This window comes from Acanthopagrus latus, chromosome 9 (genome assembly GCF_904848185.1).
Source record: "Acanthopagrus latus isolate v.2019 chromosome 9, fAcaLat1.1, whole genome shotgun sequence".
In the NCBI taxonomy this organism is placed as follows: domain Eukaryota; kingdom Metazoa; phylum Chordata; class Actinopteri; order Spariformes; family Sparidae; genus Acanthopagrus; species Acanthopagrus latus.
Window position 1 is genome coordinate 13,513,903 of NC_051047.1, and position 20,409 is coordinate 13,534,311.

General features: G+C 42.4%; 1 protein-coding gene across 2 annotated transcripts in view; it reads left to right on the forward strand.

Moving 5' to 3' along the window:
* The first annotated feature begins 5,444 nt into the window (after positions 1-5,444).
* The window catches only part of LOC119026499 (glypican-6-like), a 105,125-nt gene continuing 90,160 nt past the window's right edge, over positions 5,445-20,409 (forward strand). For both annotated transcript variants that reach the window (XM_037110942.1, XM_037110943.1), the window contains exon 1: positions 5,445-6,046. In XM_037110942.1, coding sequence (XP_036966837.1) covers positions 5,896-6,046 — 151 coding nt within the window. In that variant the 5' untranslated portion in view covers positions 5,445-5,895. The remainder of the gene's footprint in view (positions 6,047-20,409) is intronic.

Here is a 20,409-nt window from a genome sequence, read left to right on the forward strand (position 1 = left end):
CTCAGTGACTTCATAGCTGGCTATGGCCATGGGCTTGAGTCGCCAGCATTCCTGCACATCCCTGCTTCATCCGTCTCTAAATTTCTGTGAATGCAGGTAATCCCTGCACATCCAAACGACTGACCCCAATGCCATAATCCCAGTGGACACCCGCCAACACTCACAATAATCACAGCACATCCACAGCAACTGGACACCTCTGTTGGTGGGATTGTCAGGGTGTGATTAGTATTTTGTCTGGTTCATACATTTCTAAAAAAAAAGAACTGTCTAACCTGTACATGTTACTGGGGCAATGTGGGTTATATCAATTATCAGTTGTATGTTTTATTTCATTAGACATGTAACTAAATGTATTGGAGGGTTGAATCATGCCACAAAGGAGGCTGGTGAACACTTGTGAATGGCCCAAACATACAGTGATTAGACTGCCCTCTTATGAAGTTTCAACAACAACAATGGTCTTTTATTCCCATAACTTTCAACAGCATGAATATACAATACCTGCGGACCGGATGACAAAAGCCGTATTCAAAAGTAACTTCAGATCGCAGAACGATGCTCAATAATCAAGGGATCACAGGCGTATGCTGCTTATTCTGCGTGTATCGATGATTTGGTGGAGACATATTGTGGGAGTCACAGTGAGAGAGAGCTGCCTTCATTTTTCTTAAGCCAGCCTGTTTTTTGTCCGTGACATTATCCTTCAGGTTTCATTATATCACGGCATCAGCCCTGGGATCGCCTCGTCTGACACCTCGGTTACTGCCATGAATAAACATGGGTCTCCTCGTCCATATAAGGGAGTGAGCAGCTGCCCCAAGTACAGACATCAAAGCTCATCAGGATGCCAGGTTTGACATAATATCAACATTCTTCATATCAGTTTTCAATTTCCATCCAACAGCATGAATCCCCCTGAGCTCAGAACACTTCTCTTTTCATCTACTCGTACCACACACTTGTTATTTTGCTCTTCTTATCTAGCGAACTACACATGCTCCTATTACAGGTTTGAGTAATACAGGAGACTTTAACTTTATTGTATGTCAGTAAGGAGACGTTTGTCTTGCAGCCCGTGGATGCACCAGGTGAAATCTGTTTACAGCATCATAGGTGGAGCCCCGTTCATTCATAAAAAAGCTGCTCAGTGGCATATGTAGCCAACAAAGCCAGACTCCCCAGGTATGACAATAACCTTCTCCAAATCTTTTGTACTGTGTGGCCTGTAGAGCGTGTGCTATCGAGAGCTCAGCTTACTTCACCGGCTAGCTTCAAATTTAGCCCTGATCTGTCTTGAATGATCTAGAAAATTATCTAATTGTGCAATTTCAAGACTTTCCAAATGCCATCGGTTATCGTGCGCTTCACGTGTCGTTGTAATTACAGTTTGGCCACGATGTAAAACTGGCTTCACAGCCCAGCACTCGCCGTGGAGGCTTGTTGCAATCAGGTGAAACACTGTACACACACAAGCTTTAATACAAAACATCAAATGCATTAAACACATCACACTAGTACGTGCTTAAACCAAGACAAGCTTACATGAAACAATGCACATCACTGTCCTTTAAAAAAAATGTCACGTGTGACATTTGCCATTTCGAATGTGAAAAAATGTTTGTGAACTTGTCAAATTTTCACAAGTGATTGGCTTTTCTCACATGTGGATTACAATGTCCAGATGTGGCGATAACCTGGTGCACATCTGGCCATCCTGACTGACCTACCATCAGCTGGCTCATCCTGAGCATTCAACAGCTAGGGGTCTCATCGGCAGCGATGCATGCTTGATCACGTAGAGCTCAATCCTCTCTACGTATGTTTTATCTTATTTATGACCCCCTGCGAGCTTGACCAAAAGAATCAGGTTTACAGATACAAGCAGCCAAACGTGGACTCTCCACAGGTGGTCGGTCTCGCTATGAGATGTGGTGAAAAGTTTCAGCAACCTGATCTTGAGGCTGCAGATTGCCTCTCCACCTCAGCCAGAGCTGCACGCCGTGGTTCAGGCACCTGGTGAGGAAGTAGCGCTCTCCAAGGTGCTGATTGAGCGCAGGAACAGTGGAGGTGTCAGAACTGACTCAGGTGCCGGGTCGAATGTGCCAGCAGGAAGAAGCCGGGGCAAAAACTAAAGCTGTTTAATTACTGGATCCGCCTATTCATGTGGCTACGTGGGTTATTCCCCTTGGTCTTTGCTAGCTGTTCCTGGTGTGCCTTCACCTCATAACATGTTCTTCACAGGTACAGATAAAGTGTGACAGTTTGCGGCATGATTCTGCACTCTCCAGAGATTGCCAGACTTTAGTCACCATGGTGGCTGTGATGCCTGCTGTTTTGCAAAGCAGTGTTTGTGGTTTTCCAGAGGTAATAAAACTCAATTTTAAGTGCATCCCCACCTCCTGTATTTTAACTGCACTTGAGGTTTGGTGACTGACTTTTTTATGTTTTTTTCCTTTGCAGGCGAACTGGAAATGACCAGCTGGAAGGAGACCTCAAGATAAACTCTCTGCACACATGGGGGGACTACATCTCTAGCTAGTCTGGAAGTGCCTTGGAATCCCATAAAAGCCGGAGAAAAACATGTCTTGGCCACCTAAAGTATCTGAACTGGAAAATGCATACATTATATAACAAACGGTGTGCACAGGCAGCACTGCAGTCAGCCCACATGCCTGCACACACTCACATGGATACAGACGCCCTTCATGGAGCTCTTTACAGTCTAGTTAGGTAACCTGACAGCTATCTTCGCTGCGAATTTCCCATGAAATTAATTTTTCATTGTATTAAAAATGTTCATTTGGATGAAACCGTCCCCTGAGTTCAGAACTCGGATACATTAATTAACCGTGCCACGTTCAGGTCAAAGAGTCTCACTTTAAAAAGTGGAGCGGAGGATTTGTGGAGGGAGCTGAAGGATGGCTGAGATGAACCCCTGTCAGCATGTGAGAGCAGATTCAAGCCCAAGATTGAACAAACAACAGCGTTCAGCTGATTTATTTTGAATATTTGCAACATTGTGCACAAGACACGTGAATCACCTGAGACAGAAACACACATAGGAGTATGATTTTACGAGGTTAATTGCTCATCCTCTACCAAAGTTCACAATGCCAACTATGTTTTTCTGTGCTATTTATATGTGTTTTGTGTCGGGAGAAAAACTTCTCCTGTGTTCAAAGGACATACTGCAACAAACTTGTAAATATATTAATATCAAATAATAACAGTATATTTTTAGATTAATGTTTACAAAAAAATGACTGAAAAAACAACGCACTAGAGAGGTAAAGGTTCGCTTACCACTCCAAAAGGAGACCCTCCTTCTCCACCAATCCTGACCCACTGTGTTACTTGCAGTCTCTGAAAACCAGTCTTTCACAATGTGGTATCCCATAGCAGTTGGACTCCTGTGCACAGGGACCGCAGCCATGTTAATCCACTGTTGATCTACCCTCGGATCAAGCTGCTCCGAAATCAATAAAGCCATGAAAGCTTGCCTTCTGGTCTTCATTGCATCCTTTACATCTTCTTGGTTAATGCACTTTGATAGAATGCTGCTCTTGTTATTTTTGGTGCCTCGTGAATGGGAATTTAAACAAATAGATTATAAAAATAAAAAAAAATAGAATAAAAATTTAAAAACACTGTCAGCATTTACATTTTCTGGATTCAGTAAAATCCCCATCACTTGAAAGTTAGATAGCAGGGGCCGATAAAAAGATGGTGAAGTGTTTCAAACGGTGTTTACAAACTGAAAACAGAGGGTGAATAACCCACATGGTCATAACCTTCCATACCATATTCCTACATGTTTTTAAGAAATGATATGTCTCAAACTATGTTATTACTTTGCTAATATTCCCCCAAACTTCTACAGGGTTTTAAAGATTTGCCGTAATGTTTGGAACACCAGGGATAAGAAGTTTGCGCTCACTCTTTAGAATACCTCTAAACTGCATTTGTTTAAAATGTAATGCTATTTTTTGCCCCCTTGCGAATGAAGAGTTTGCATGGAAAGTTGAATCTTTGAAAAATGTCCATGAATATCATAGTATTTGGTTTGTCGTCCCCCCCTTTTTGCTTCATTCTAAGCGTGCACCCAAGCTGGCATGGACCCCGCAAGTTTGTGCAAGCATTCTGCCACATCAAATGACGCTTCGTGGAACACTGTCAAATCATGCTGGCAAAACTGAGGAGTCCGTGCCAGCTCGAGAGCAAGCTGTCATTAAAGCGAAAGAGCGAAATGTTTAAATACTGAGATATTCTGAAATTCATGGACATTTTCCAAAGATTCTACTTTACACTCAACTTTTTCGAAGTTTTCATGTAGATGTAGTTTTCAAAATTATAAAAAGCCTGATGAAAAAGTCAGAACTTTTTTTCCAGTGTCCCCAATCATCCTCCATACACTTCCGTACACTTGTTATGTGAACTGTATCAAATTTCACAAAACATACTTATTTTAAAACCTGTTTTTTTTTGCTATGGTACCCAGTTTACACCTCTCAACCTATTCATTTATTTATCTAATTTTTTGCCTGATTGAACTGTTATGTATTGCTGCTCGACCAAGTGCTATTTTTTTTTCTTTTACCGCTTGTGTTATACAACTTGAAAGGGATGGAACATGGGCAAAATCCCAATTTGTCGTCATAGATTGTTTTGGTTTGATTGCATCTTTCCTTTCCTTACTACACACAAATCTAATAATAAGTAGCTCCTGTTAGCCCGAGGTTGTCAGTGTGTTTAAAAATACCACTAGCACCGGTTGACTCGGAGTCACTGCACCCCCCCTGGAGCCCCCATGTCTCAAAAAATGGCAGAGGCATCGGGCTGAAATAAACTTTAAAGGTGCGCTGTGTCGTTTTTTTGGAAAATGCATTTTAATCAGAAGAGAAAGACCTTCACTGACTGATTTTTGCACGCATAAAGAAACTAAATCAATAAACTATCTTTGGTTTTCATGGCTGAATAAGCTGAATATAAAAACTGACCTTAAAGGACAACTCCATTCCACTTTGTTTAAAATGTGGTGGACCCTGACAACTTTCTGTTTTCTGGACCTTATTTTCCTCTGAGAACAGCTTCTTTATTCACTTATGGAAGAAAACAGGTTTTCTTCTGAGTCTGTGTCATAAACGTTACAATTCTGAGTTTGAGTTTCTTCTCCTAAACTGCACAGTGTCCCTATGAAGTATGAGGAATCCATCTAATGTGGTCGCATATCAGCGAATGATTACTGCATGAAGTTACTGTGAATTAACAGTCCTTTAATGTAGGCTCTGTTAACACACTGTACTGGCTGATCAGTTGTTGCAGGAACCACACACCCTGCGTAAATTCGCGCATCACCATGAGTCACCTACATGATTTGCACTCGCTGCCGATTCTGTCCACCACATCTGTAATCGGTACAGGTCCTTGCCTGCAGCCCCCACCGAGGCTGGATTCCACTCCACATTTTGTGTCCCGCTTTGCCTCGCCAGTATATGTAACGTGCCCACGGAGCGCACCCCTCCACACAGCGTCTCCAGCTCAGCTCAGCTCAGGCAGCCAGCAGCGGCTCCAGTCTGCGGAGCGAAGTTGAGTCAGCGCGCAACGCGGGGAGAGAGACGCACCGCCCGGATTCATGTGGCACCTCTTCTCTCTTCTGCGGCGCCGGGGGGACTTTATTTTCTTTTCTTTTTTCACTTCGCTCTGCTTTGGGGAAATGTGTTGGTAGACACGAACAGCTGAGTTGCAACCATTTTTTTTTAATGTTAATTTTTTTTAAAATTATCATTATAGTTTTGTTTTAAGTACCTGCGGATCCGCCGCAGGGGAGTTTTTGCGAGCCGGGATACCGCAGAGACCCCTCAACAGTAAAAGGACCCCTCTCAGAAGTGAACAATGCTGAGACTAGAGACCATCATTTGCACTTTTTCCGTGCTGTCTGTGGCGGCGAGGGCAGATTTTAAGGCGCGGAATTGCAGCGAGGTGAGGGAGGCTTGTACCGCGAGGGGCTTCAGCTTCGCACATGTCCCTCTTCAGGAGATCCCAGGTAATCGTGGACCCGTCAAATTCCCATACTATCATATGATGGAATAGTAATTATTGTAAAATAAAGGCTTTTGTGAAACAATAATCTAAAGTTAAAAGAAATCCATGCAGCTCACGCATGATGCAGAGTCATTCCTGGGACCGCATCAGACGCATCAACCACCTGTCACGCACACAAAAGTTGCGCAAGAGTCACACTGAGCAAGAACTTTTAAACAGGAGAAGCATTAATTATTCAGATGGTCCTGTGACCTGCAGGATGAGCTGCTCTCCTGCACCCAGCTCCCCTCCTCACTGAAGTGACAGGCCTGCTGTTATCAGGGAGGGGAAAAAAAAAAAAAAAAAAAAAATTACCCAAACCCGCATTTGAACACACAACCCCGGGGCTATCAGTTTACGTGAACCGGTTTGCTGATCGTGTATTCATGCAGCGATAACAATAAACCACCAGCCAGCGTATAGTGAATGTAGAGAGAGAGAGAGAGAGAGAGAGAGAGAGAAGAGTCCCCCTCAGGCAGCTGTGGCTAGAGATGTGTCTGTGTGTGTCCGGCAGAGGTCTCCGACTGTGCCAACCAAGCAGAGATAATGAATGGTCAACTCTGCAGATTAACTCCTGTCCTGCGAAAATGAAGTGAGAAGGTGAAGTGGAACTGCTGGCTCCTGCAGGGGCTCAGCAGCAGCAGCAGCAGTCCATAACCACGAGTCAGTCATTCTGCATAACCTCAGCCATTACCCCCAGGAGCAATTATTTTAAATACCTCATTGAATGAATGGCACATCCAGGCCTGTTTGCATATGGGTCCTGTGACGCCAGAGCCCTTATAGAATGAATCATGCATGAAAAATGATAAAGGCATGATATCGTTTAGCTGGATCCTCCACCGGCTCTCAGGAGACTAGAGTAGAGCTTTGACCGATAAGCTGTCGACTATTAAATTAATTGTCAACAATCAATTAATCGGTTGGTCCAGATGTTGAAAAAAAACAAAAAAAACATACACGAATCTGATTCCAGTTTCTTAAACATGAATATCTTCTGGTTTCTTTACACCTCCCCTGAGATTAAACTCAATATCTTCAGCTCGAAACACTTTTTTTTTTTTTTTCACCATTTCCTTCAGTTTCATAGACCAAACAACTCATCAGCAAGTGGAGAAAATGATCAAACGGATTATTCTACAATGAAAATGAACAGTCTATGAGTTTCAAAACACCTCTGTATCCTCCATAACTGGATGTAAATCCATTAATTAACTGTGACATGGATTTATTATACATTCTATTTGAGCAGCTCAGATCATTTTAATTAAAATGACCTGAGTCAAAATTACTTTACTGCAATATTTTACATATCAGTTAATGAAGAAATTGCATTGTGTTCAGTTATGTGATTTCACACAATTAGTAAAATGATGATCCTCTGAAGTCATGTACTGTATTGTTATTATTATAATCTGAAGCTGGTGAAAAATAATTAGGTGTGTTAATAGGTGGGGATTTTTTCTTTTTTTTTCCGTGGTGCCCCAGCTGAGTCGTCTCTCCAGGTCATTGTTATGCTTCGGTGCCAGTGATTCTCTCTGTAAAGCAGGAAATCTGGCACAAGTAAAAGCCTGCATATTTGATAACAGGCACACCTGTTCAGAGATGGGCTGAATAACCAACTGATTAAATCCTTTGGATCCGTGACTCTGACATCACAGCTAATCTCCCAAATGAGTGAAAAATTAAATCTCTCGCATCTGCGAATGATGCCATCCTGAATAATTGTCTTTTGATCTGGTCTTTGAAAGAGTCACAACCTTACATGTCTACTGGAGAGACACTATCAACAGCTCAGCACATTCGCACAGTGATGATAGACATGTCCTTCAGGCTGCAATGTAAGGCCTCTCACAGCATTCAACCTGACAGTGGAGATGTGGCCATTTAAAATCCACAATAACAAAATAATCATCTGAGCAGAAACACAGCTGAGCTGTTCAAACTCTGAAGTTTAATAATGTGGAACTGATTTTAAATCGATTCTCTAATTCCACTGAGTCCACTTATAATTGAAAAGATGCTTGATACATTTCGTGTTTTATCTTTTGGTTCAATACAAATATACAAATACAAAAATTGTCCCAACACCTTCTCTGCTTTAGTTAAAAATACCCTGTCTCTCGTTTAAAGTATCCAGTGGTTTCACGTTAAAAATGTTTGAACACTGTATCAAACAGTGTGCTCTTCTTGAAAATATCCAGTAGTATCATGATTACAATATTTAAACACTGTGTAGAACACCGGTCTCTTGTTATAAATATGCAATGGCTTCATGCTTAAACATGTACAACCAGATTGTTACTGTGTTCTCTCGTTTAAGATGTTCAGTGGTTTCATGCTTTAAACTGTTTAAATGCATTGTTAAACAGTGGTCTCTTGTTGAAAATATACAGTCGTATCATTTTATTTTTTTTATGCCTCTCGAGCTTAAATAATCCAGGAATTCATGCTCATACAGCGGTCTCAGCGGTTTTGTGCTAGTTAAAACACTGGGTTCTTGCTAAATAAATATCCATCGGTTTCATGTTACGACAGGTCCAAATTTGAACCTATTCATGCAGAAATGTAGACTGCCATCATTTCATACATTGCCTGTTCTGAATTATTTTTGTCGAACAGTGGTCTCAAGTTTAAGATATCCTGTGGTTTCATGCTTAAAAATGTATAATCGCAGTGTTGAACAGCAGTTTCTTGTTAAAAGTTTCCAGTGGTTTCATGCTTAAAAATGTTCGAACGCAGTGTCTAACAGGGATCTCTCCTAAAGAATATCCAGTGGTTTCATGATCAAAGAGGTATCAACATTTGATTCCTGTTAGAAATATCCAGCGGTTTTGTGCCATGACAGGTACAAATCTGAACCTATCCCTGGTTTGCAGAAACGTAAACTGTCCTGAATTTTCGTTGAACTAACACAACGTGTCTCTAGTTAAAATCATCTCAGAACTTTGAACATTTCATCCATTTCATTGCATTTCGATGTACTGTACTTGTTTGAGCATTTTAAAACAAACACAGTACTGCACCTTCCTGCAGCCTTTATATTAATTATTGTTATGCAGCAGGTTGTGGCACTGGAGGGGTTAAAAGTGTCCATGTGGCAGACGGCGAGCCTCTTCAATGATTGCATTACACTGGTGTTAATATCTATAGTTTATATTCCCCTACTTGTTGATCAGGACTCGGTGCGGCGTGGCTCTTTAAGCTTCCCCCTATAGCTTATTGTAGTCTGTCAGACTCACAGCTGCCATCTCACTTGATTAACTCTGGTGATCTGGCGAACACGTCTGCCTTCATGCCACTGGTCCGCCGTGGGAAATAGTGCTTCTACATACATTCATGTTAAATTACTGCTCTTTGCTGTTGGGTTTCTTGAAATCACTGTCATTATATGAAATATGCAGAGCCTCCAACATCAAATCGTGCTGACTGATGGATGTGTATCTGCCCTTGCAGCCTTTGATGTAAGATGCCATCAGAGACCATGTTATACAGAAAATTATGTGACTTACATTATCTGTCTAAAGTTAATTCCATCCCGCTGCTGTTAAATTTACACTCAGTTTTGCCTTTCGAGTTAAGATCCTGTGGTAGGCTTTATGGCCAATATGAGGCACTCATTGTAGCCATTAGAAAAATGTAAAATCGAAAGAGCAGCTGGGTGTTTTTCCATGAGTTTTGTGTTCAGCGCCACTCAGAATGCTCAAGCACTGCTACAGTATGTTTTATTTTTTTTATTTTTTTTTTTTGTGGAAGGCTTATGGAGCCCAGATTTTGTTGTTGTTGTGTTTGGTCAAACAGAAGGAACCAGGTCAGTTGGAATGACAGCAGTGGAGTCAGTGTTATTGACAGAAATGCTGTTATGATCCAAAGCCTAAAGGCTCAGTCGGTGCAGTAATTCCACAAGTCTTAGGCGATGCGTCTGCCTGCTGACCAGGCCGTGGCTGGAGGCTGTCAACAGCTACGAGGTGAAGACACGGGGGCATGAACTTGAGGCTTGCTCTTAAAGTCTTTGACTGTTCACATGCCGAAAAATAATGCCCAGAGCAACTCCCTCAACACAGAGGACTTTATTTCAATCAATTTATTTTCTAATTCTGGAAAACCCCAGCCTTTAAAGTCCACCTCTTCCTCCTCTGGTGAAAGATCTGACTTGCACCCCGTCACGTCCCCGCTGTCTCAGTTTCAACTCGTCGTCTGAGACAAGACGGCGAGATATGGAAAGTGAGTCATGCAGCAGACTTCTGGATTCATTGGGAACTTCTTAGCATGTCATATTCTGTGCTATCATTTGACGTCCGGCTCTGTTTACTCCCAGCCAGGAGATGGAGATGGGACAGAAATAACGGTGCTGATATTTTATGTGATACTTGGCCGCCTGCACACTGAGGCAAACGATCTCTGCTGAAGCGTGTAATGTGCACAGGTTCTCCACTGTCATGTAATGGGATGGGGAGGATTAAAAAGCGCTAAATGGGAGTGCCTAGAGAGGGGAATGGCCAGGTGACTTTGTTAGCCCTTCCAGCACACGGCAGTGTCACTGTGATGTATTGTCAGATCACTGTGACCTTCCTGTCTGTCACACATGTGGCGGCAGATCTGCCAAGGAAGTCCTGAGGGCGTTTAACGATGTTTCTGGTGCATTTATGCTTTCACACTTCCTTTTTCAAGCATAAAAATCATTTGTGATATATTTGCAGATAATTGGACATCTGGGATTGATAGTTATTGTTTGAGTTTGTCCACGGTGGCACCAGCGTTTGAGGCGGCATCGGGCTCCATAATGTAATGTGAATGTGTCCTACTGAGACACAGAGGAGGGGGGGAGGGCACTATCAGGGGAGAAGAATCCAAACAATCATCATTTTTCCGGCGGCAGAGGGGATTTCTCAAACTCTGCCTCCATCTCTGTGTCATCAATCATGCTTATGAATGCCAAAATGGCCTCATGATGGGCTTTCTCTGCGGGTGTTCCCGCTAAGAGCTGCAGGAAACATTGTGTCCTGCAATTGTTTCAGGGTTGCAGCAATGGAGGCAGAACAACAAAACACTTGAGGCATATCAAAAAGCTTAAAAAAGGGGTGATGTGATGATTTTGATTTATTTATTTTACTTTCGCGCCTCATTTTAAATTGATGAGATACATTTTAATTTACCACTAAACCAGGTTTTGTATGGTATTGTGTGGAGTGTGGAGGTGTATTCGGTACATTTGTACAGTTTAACAACCCCCACACAATACTACTGTATTATGGGGCTTGAAAACGTATTTTCATATTTGTTTTTTTCTTGGGATTCTGCATGAGCACAAGCAATTTTTCCGCACCGTTTTCTTAAGTTCACGTGTGAGGATCCTGTATTTGTGGCTCTGCCCTTCCTCTTCTCACTCATTTTAAGAGGAGAGGGCTCAGCCTCGTAACAGGGATGCCAAGTGGTATTCTTCTGAGCCCCTGTCAGAGTTTAGAAACGCTTGAATCTAAATCCAATGGCAGTTTGTTTGCTTTCGCTGCTAGCACTTGCAACCAAATGTGATTAAACCGCACCTGTACATCATCATTAAGCATATTAACTAGACTGTTGTTTAGCATGTTCATTTCAAATTGATAAATGTAAAATGTTTCCACAGCTATGAATATGATGTCAATACAGTAGCTGTGAATATTTAAACAAGGAGGACCATCTCAATTTAATAGCTATCTCTAAAAATGTCTCTTTTTTTGTCTCAACCTAAAGGTCAAATTTTTGAGCCTCATTCCCAACCCGTCAGCCGGCCCGACCTGCAATTCCAAAGCGTCAGTATTTGACGAGCTGGGAGTGAGACTCAAAAATCAACTGTCTCACAAATTGGATCTTCAAGAGAAAATGGGTTTAGTCATAAGTTATAGCCATACTCTGGGGCTAGACTTTCTTCCCTGCTCTAATGAGAAGGTGACAAGTGAGACAAAAGAACTTGAGTCAAAGCATTTATTTTCAGACAAACAGCCTAACTTTACGCACACGCTGCAAGTTTACGGCGAACGTGACTGTGAACTTCATACTCATTGTTGCACACGCACTCTGTCTTCCTCTTGACAACATGTCTGCCAACATTACACACTCAGTGCGTGCCTCGAGTTATTCCTTAAAGGAGTCTGCTGCTTAATAAGAAAAACAAAAAAACAAAAAAAAACCCATACCATCACAAAATCTTGATTTGATCTATATAAGCAAACGAGATGAGCAAGAAGATTCCTATGTAGTTATTCCTGACAGTCCACCCACCAGGTTGGATTCCCCGTGACAAAATTTTGTAAATCATAAAATTGCAGCTGTTTTTTTCATGGTGTAGTGCTGAGGATGAATTGTAGAGTCTCACATCCTGAGGAAAGAAGCTGCTCGATAGTCCGCAGTGGTACAGCAGCAGACACTTCTGTATTACCAGACAGCAGCAACCAGCTTGTAATGTAACATTTGTATTGGCTTTGCTACCGAGCTGTATCCTGCTGCTGATTGGTTAATATTAAGACATAATATGACAAGGGATTGCTGACAACTTTCGCTTGCATAATAATATCACTACTACTGAGCTATCAATCTCTTAGGCCTCGGCCACGCTACACAACTTACTGTCATGTTGTAGAGCTTTGCACACTACATGACTGATCGGTGACGGGGGACACACACATTACAGGATCCACACACAGAGACATGACATGGGAGTGACACAAGCCAAGTTGTTTGTGGGCTGATTTGCGGTGAAAAGAAAAGATTAGGAGTCAGAAGGCGGATTAGGATGCACGGGCAGCATGGATTGTTTTCGCACTGAAGACGTAAAACTGCCTGCTTGTATTGTGTTACAGCGAGGATGAAACGCTTGCAAATACAGGAAAGCTTGTGTGAATTCTTGCAGACTGCAGGCTGTAATTGCTCCCAACAAATAGATGCATGATAAGACTGGTTTTAGAGAGCTATTGTGGATTGTAGAACAGGAGGAGAGAGGGAGAAGGGAGAGGAGTGTAAACTCTCATTGGCTGGCACGTTGGACCCCCAAAGTCCAGTTTGTTTGACTACTGTGAGCGCTCAGTAGACTTCCTTGACCCTGGCTCGGTTGCACGGATGCACGCTGCCTTGCATAATCAAGATATCCCAGACTGTGAGAGGGTCGTCTATGACCAAAACAAAACAAAACAAAAAAAAAAATGAGCCACAGAAAAGTCAGTATAATTTGTCATGTTCTCTGTTTTATTCACTGTTGTGCTGCGACCGCGCTACATCATAATGACATATGTATTGGAGGTAACCGTGCTCAGGCCCAGTTGTGGGTGGAGCCATGTGGAGCCATGCCAGGCAACTGGTCCAACTGTGAGTTCGCCCTAAACCAAATTAGCCTCCTGGACATCTTGCACGGAGTTAGAATCAGGGTTAGGGGTTAGGATCACGAGAGTAACAGCTAACTACTGCTAACTGTAGCTGTCCTGGGCTAGTTAGCTCAGTTAGCCCTGCAGTTATCTCAGGAGCTCAGGAACCAGGAGAGAGTCAGTGTTTCCACCGCTAAAATGGGATGGTTAGCATGCTAACTTTGGTACATATCCCTCTAACACATTACAAAGACATCATGATGTCAAAACTGCTTTATTCAAATTCTGTGATCATAATATAATCCTTATTTGTTTTTCTTTTATTGTTTTCAACTAAAATTATTACATATTTCCCCTTTGATAATTGTAATAAAATGATGGTGAAACAAGCAGATACATTTCCTCATTGCTATGCATCCTGCAAACAAATTGAGCAAAAAATATATTGCATCTGTCCTTCACTTGCTTCCAGAGCCAATTCCTTAAAGGAACAGGTGCTTTTCAAGTTTCAAGCTTTAATTCATCAGTTAATATTCGCAGCATGGCCATGTCAGTTATACAGCCTCCATGACGCTCCAGTCCAAAACCCAAACTCAACGTTATTTGATCCCGTCAGCCTTCAGTCTACACAGAAAAATTCTCCGTTTAAGCTCCCAAACGTCCGATATCTTCAGATGTGAATTTTGACGTGTTTGGGTTTTCTTTTGAAAACTCACATCTTCGGGGGGTGTTACTGTTTCTTTTTTTAACAGCAGAAGTAGCTTGTGGATAATATTTCTAAACCTTAATCCTGTCTGTGACCCAAACGTTGTGTTTATTCTGTTTTCTGGCCTGCAGCCGGGTTTATATCCAACTTTTGTGCTGCTCATAGCCCCTCGGCCGCTGTAATGTTAAAACAGCCCGCACTGTTTAAAACCAGATGATATTCTAGTTGCCAGTTGGGCAGTTATTAAAGATTCTGTTTGTTTTTGCTAATTAACAGAGCACATTCTGTGAAAAAGGAAATCGTACTTCATTTTAAGTTACATTCAATTTGCTTCAATATAGCAACAAAGCTTTAGAGGCACATGAAATAGACAGTACTGTAGCCCACTGAAGTGTGACCAAATACTGTAAGCCCAGCGTGCTTTGTTCAGAGTGTTGATAAGCAGCTGTTATCATATAGGTTAGTGGAGGAGTGATGCCGCGAACACAGCCATGAAGGATTAATGTTTGCGAAAACTCATTTGAGATAAATCGACTGTGAAAAACAAGGAAATGGATTGAAGTGATTCTCCTGAGACGACGTGGCAATCGCTGCTTAATGGTTTAAGAATCATTTGAAATGTGAAAGAATGAGTGCTCCCGCTGTCAACCAGAGATTGAATAGATGTTATTTTGATCTATTAGTTCCTGTCAACAACTGTCCAATTAAATTCTAACCTGGAGCCATTGAGAAGGCGCTTTTTTTTTTTTTTTTCCGTTCCTCATTTAAGAAGCCGGCATGAACACATTTCCACTACTGATCCTTTTTTCTTCCTTTTTCTTTAAAATACTTTTTGACCAGTATAGACGACATATGCTGACTGCTGCATGCTTGATATGTTACAAAAATAGCATATAGCTCCTTTCAGTGGGTTACATCTCACTCTCTATTTCAACTAAATTTAACTGATGCAGTGGAAAATCTTTCTGTTCAAGCTCAAAATGGACTTTTTCATGTCCCCACATCGAAGTGGAAGGCAGTTTGGAGGTGTCACTTCTGGATAAATTGTGATATTGACTGTCACATTTTTCTCGCCCGCAAATCCAGAAATCATAAAATGCCACCAGAGCTGTGCTGCTCTGTGAGATTATCAGATGACTGGTGTTGTTACTCAGACATTTCTGGCGCATATCTCTTACTTGATGCCTGACTGCCTTGTCTGATTTATTTATTTTATTTTTCAGCATTGTTTACGCACTTCCCAGTAGTTGACAAAAAATTATCTTTTCTCGAGCCGCCCGTCGGATCCTCGCTGTCTTTCGGAAAAGCAATCCGCAGGATCAACGCGCGCTTCTCCATTGACACGTGGATCAGATCTGTAGCGTTTGACTGTGACGTATAGCCGGTGCTTTTCCCCGACACCTCATCTGCCTGTCAAAACCTAGCCACCGTGAAACAAAGCCCCCCTCAAATGCCCCGTTGCTGTCGTTGGATCTATCTTTAGCTACGCGTCTGCCACTCCTGTCTTGTTGACAACGTCTGACTAGACATGATGTGCAACTGGAGAGGATGTTTGCCATTACGCCGCTCCTGAGGACGCTACCGGCGTGGTGTGTATTGGCAAGCCCTTGTCGCGCAGTTCACTTGTGTCCTCTCAGCTCTCAGTTAAGCAGACTGGAGGACACTTATTACACAGTATCAGGGCTAATAATGGCCAGTGTGGGTAAACTAAGATGTAAATGCTGAGTGAAAGGTAATGATCAGTGCCGGTCTCAAGGCCCTGCAGGGCTCCAAACAGCCACCAGCTGCTACCTGTAGTGCAGTGCCTCTGCCATGCTCCACTTAGCAGGCTGACGCAGGAGAGAGTGGCTTGTCTGCTCTCGCCTCGTTCTCAGGGGCTTCTAGGCGTGCTGCCCACGTGGATCGAATATCCACAACCAGCTCCAAGTGCCTCCGCAAGACTTTTTTATTAGGTACTCCTCAATAAATATCAAAGCGGTGGCATAGTGCTACATGTGCTGATTATGCCGCACTTGTCATTCCTAAATGTGCTGCACATAGTGTTAGGGAAATCCATACATTAATCTCGGCCGTAATGATATTGCTGCACTTTGCAGAAGGGTGCGGCACATGAATATTCCACGGCTATTACCCTCGAGGTCAAACATGTTGTACTTCTTGGGTTGTATATTTATCTTCTTGGCAAAGATTTATATGGATGAGTCCAGTCTTTTTGTTTGTTTTGTTTTTTTTTCACATGCAGGGGACATTCTCATTGTACAGTATACTGTAGGGCTCAAACAGTTTCTTTATTATGTATTTATCTACTGACTATTTTCTCAGTGAATCTGATTTGGTCTGTTAAAAATAGCAAACAATTCACATCACACATTTTCCAGAGCCCAAGGAGCAAATCAAGCTGGAGGTTTGCTCACTGACTGAACCTGACAGGAACAGTCGATCAGATATCAAAGTTAAGGTTGGGCGACGTCCACCAAATTGCAGCCCGGCATCCAGGATATACTGTCAGCAGTCAATGTTGCTTCAAACCACAGGTGCTTAGGTTCACATTTGTGGCAAACTTGGCATATCAAGATCACGTTATATGCTTATTAGCTGACTTTCACATTGGGAGGTGGCGTTATTACAGACAATGAGGCTGCCAAACGGCTAACAGGAGTTTGACACAACTGGACACTTAGGGATATTTCGAGCCATTCTTGTGGCATGTGAGGCGACAGATGTTTTTCCATCTGTATTTGTGGCAACCACAACTGGCTGTTTTCCACAGGAAGTCCATCTCCGTCCATCTGTCCGTGATTGTGGTGACCAAAGTGGTATTTTAAGCCATACTGTGATGTTTTCTTACCCTAACCAAGTGTTTTTTGTGCTTAAACCTAAGCAGAGCATAAGAACTGCGTTGTGAGAGAGAAACAGATCGTTCAACCTAGTTGCAGCATAAACGCGCAGTTTGAACTTCTCCATGGTTAGCAGAAATGGGTTTCAAATTGATCAATGATGATGTCCACACTGAAAGACTGTAATGGATGACGTTAGGGGTTTTGGGGTGTGGGGGCTGGTTCAGGAAGGCTGTTCTATAGCAGGATAGTCGACTTGCTCAAGTGAGAAGGGGGAATCATCACCTCCTCTCGCTGTCGCACTGACCGCAATCTCCAACTACCTCACTCAGCCGAGAAAACTCTGGCTACAGCCACTAGCGAAGGAAGCGGGCCCCGTGCCAGGTTTAAAAGTGTCTTTGTTTCCGGAACAGGTGTCAGAAACTTGTTTATGTTTGGTCTCTGAAGCTTGATGAATGACAATGCGGTTGGCAGTCTGCCTCTCCTCATCCTGCGCTCTGTCGGCTCTGAACATGGGTCGTCAGTTTAGTGCAACAGTTTGAACCAGGATTTTAAGTTAGAGACAGGTCTCTATGAAAATGTGGAAACAACAATTTTTGGTTTACACGTTGCGCGGTCAGCATCAGAGAGTCCCATTTGTTCTTGTCCTGTGACCAGACATTAGCCAGATGTTGTCTCAGTGTCTGCTGTTCTTAATCCAAAACCTGCGCTTTCTTCTCTAATGCCGGCGGATGTATTTCTGCCATAGGCGATCGCTATTTCTGCAATGAAGCTCCAAAAATAAGCTTAAATAATGAAAATGTAGCAAAAAAAAGATTTGAAGGTGCTAGCAGTCGCTTCATTCTGCACGTGGCACCATTGCCAACGCCATGATTGAAACAAACACACTGATGCTCAGTGAAAACAAGCCAAAGCAAACTGGACACAGAGGCTCAGTGCATTGACCAGAAACAGCTTCTTTTTTTTTCTCTTTCTCTTTTTTTTAACTAAATGCCAGCAGCTGTGATCAACCGCTAACCCTAATCAAAATTGTTACCGATTAATTATGCAAGATCAGGTAATCATTAATCTAATAATGTGTTCAGCCCAAGTGGGGTGTAATCACTTTGAACACCCCTGTGTGAGAAAAACCCAGAATCACCGTCTTTGAACCCAAAGCAGGAGGTATCAGCCGCAGCTTCAGAGGCGGTTTTGTGTTCCAGTGTCACAGCGAGGCCTAGTTTTGGGAACGATTGACTTGCAAACAAAATATATTGTTTAGAAAACCTATTCCTCACTCAACACTTTCTTCAAAGCCTCTTAAAATTTTTTTTTTTTCTGCGGGGACAGAGGGCAGTTGTGCATTTATATTTCTCTCCTCAAAGACATTTCTTTTTCTTTCTTTTTTTTTTTTTTTTTTTTACCACACATTTAAAAATATTTCAATATGAAACAGCGTCCCGTTGAGTCAAGCCGTGGCTGTTTTATCGTGCACACAGCCTTGCATATGGCATGTTGCAGTGGAATATCTTGACATATTTGGGGGGGAAAAAAAAATATAGTGACACATTTGCTAGGAGTATGAAACTGTTCCAACATCTTTATTCCTGTCCCTTTTCCCTTCACGCTGACTCTCCCGAGGATGAAGAGTACCATCATGCCATTGTACTGCGCTGCTGTTATTGTAGACTGTTTTATGTCAGTGAGAATTCATTTCCTTTTGAACCTGTCCTCATTCACCCAAGGACATATACTCCTCTGTATCAGCATCCCCCAGTTATTTAAAACGCGAGCATGCCTTTCATTATGACTTCTGACATGACCCAAAATGTGATAGGAATAATGTCATTCAGTTTTGATTGATGCAAGTTCTGACTTGAGCGAGAAACTTGGCTATTCTGTACACAAAACCCTCTAGAGACGTTATTAAAAGACCGAAGGAAAGACTGCGTGGAATACACAGATTTATAGATCCATGCTGATGTTCATATGGATTGCATTTCATCCTCAAGCAGAGCGGCTCCTTGGGATATGATGTAGTTTCCTTGTCGAAGTCTGATTATCCATCAGTCGGAGGGCGTGTGCGAGTGTGCTGTACAGTCTGAGGGGCGAAAGAGAAAATTTATGAATGTCTACTACGCCCAAACTACATACATTAAGCACCGTGAATGTCTGAAAGCATATGACATTGAGCTAATATGATGAGTGTCGGACAGAACTGTGATTTACACCAACCTCTGGCTAACCTCTTGATTTAGATCTAACAAGGAGGTGAAAGGAGTGAGCACACTTCATCTGTTGGGGTCAAATATAATGAGACCCTTAAAGTGCAACGTTCCTAGATGTGATGCTCGCGAAAGCCAGAATGTAACTAGCGCATTCATTAACACATACAGTAATATTATCCACCCACTTACTCCCTCGCAGACGGACTAATTCATTAATTCATCCGGTCATGCATTTGTTCACACTTAGCCTGCCGAGGCATATGTCTGCAGTTAGCCGGCATCATTAATTTGCTTCCTCTCTGCCGCGATAGTGTTTTAAAGTGCAGGCTGCTTTGTGTTTGTGTCCAGGCTGTGGATCTCAGCCGAAATGGCAGACTTTGCAACGAGATGTTTATCAGGAGCACCTTCCAGAGAGAATCGAAAAAGGTGCAGAGAAGCTGTCTATATGATGAACAGCGCTGGCAGACTCAGGATGTTTGAGGAGAGGAGGGGAGTCACAGAAAGCTGTGGCATAATTATAGTAAAGCGAGGGCACTTAGCCATGTTTAGTCCACTGGAGGGGCAAACATGAGGGCACCAGGGGGGTAGAATTCAGATATTGGGACCCTGTTTACTTAATATTCCGGAAAGTGTTTTCTGACTACTTGATGACCACATTCTAAATAAAACACATGTATTTTGGATTGGAAATAAATTAAATAATCAGTGTGCAGCTCAGCCTGGTTGAAGACCGATCCTGTTAACAATCTGGCGAGGCAGCGAATGGGATTATACAACCTTTTTCATTTTCGTTGAGCTATACTAACTAACTAGTCAGTAAAGCAAACATCAAAGGAGTCGCTTCATACCACAGTTAGCGATGCCAAATGTAGCAAACAAAATTGCATTGGAATCAGATTGCTTAATTTCCATAAAGGTTTTCTTGTTGTTAAGCATTTTCTTCCAGCAAATGGCTCTTTGCTAAATCAAGGTGGATAAATCCCACATCACCAAGATGAGTGATGAGAACAGGATGTTTTTTTATTACTCAGATAAAACATTTCTTGCATTCTTTTGTCATGGCTGTATCACCTGGAGCACCAGTAAAGCTATAAATCCAAAACGTTTTCAGAGCTTGGCTAAAGTCTGAGGATGGCATGGCAGATAAAATGCAAGATGGTGACAACAGGGTTTGGTAGGAAAAATAGGCAGATACTCGGACACATGTCACATGTCAGTCTGGGAGGTGTTTTCAGACT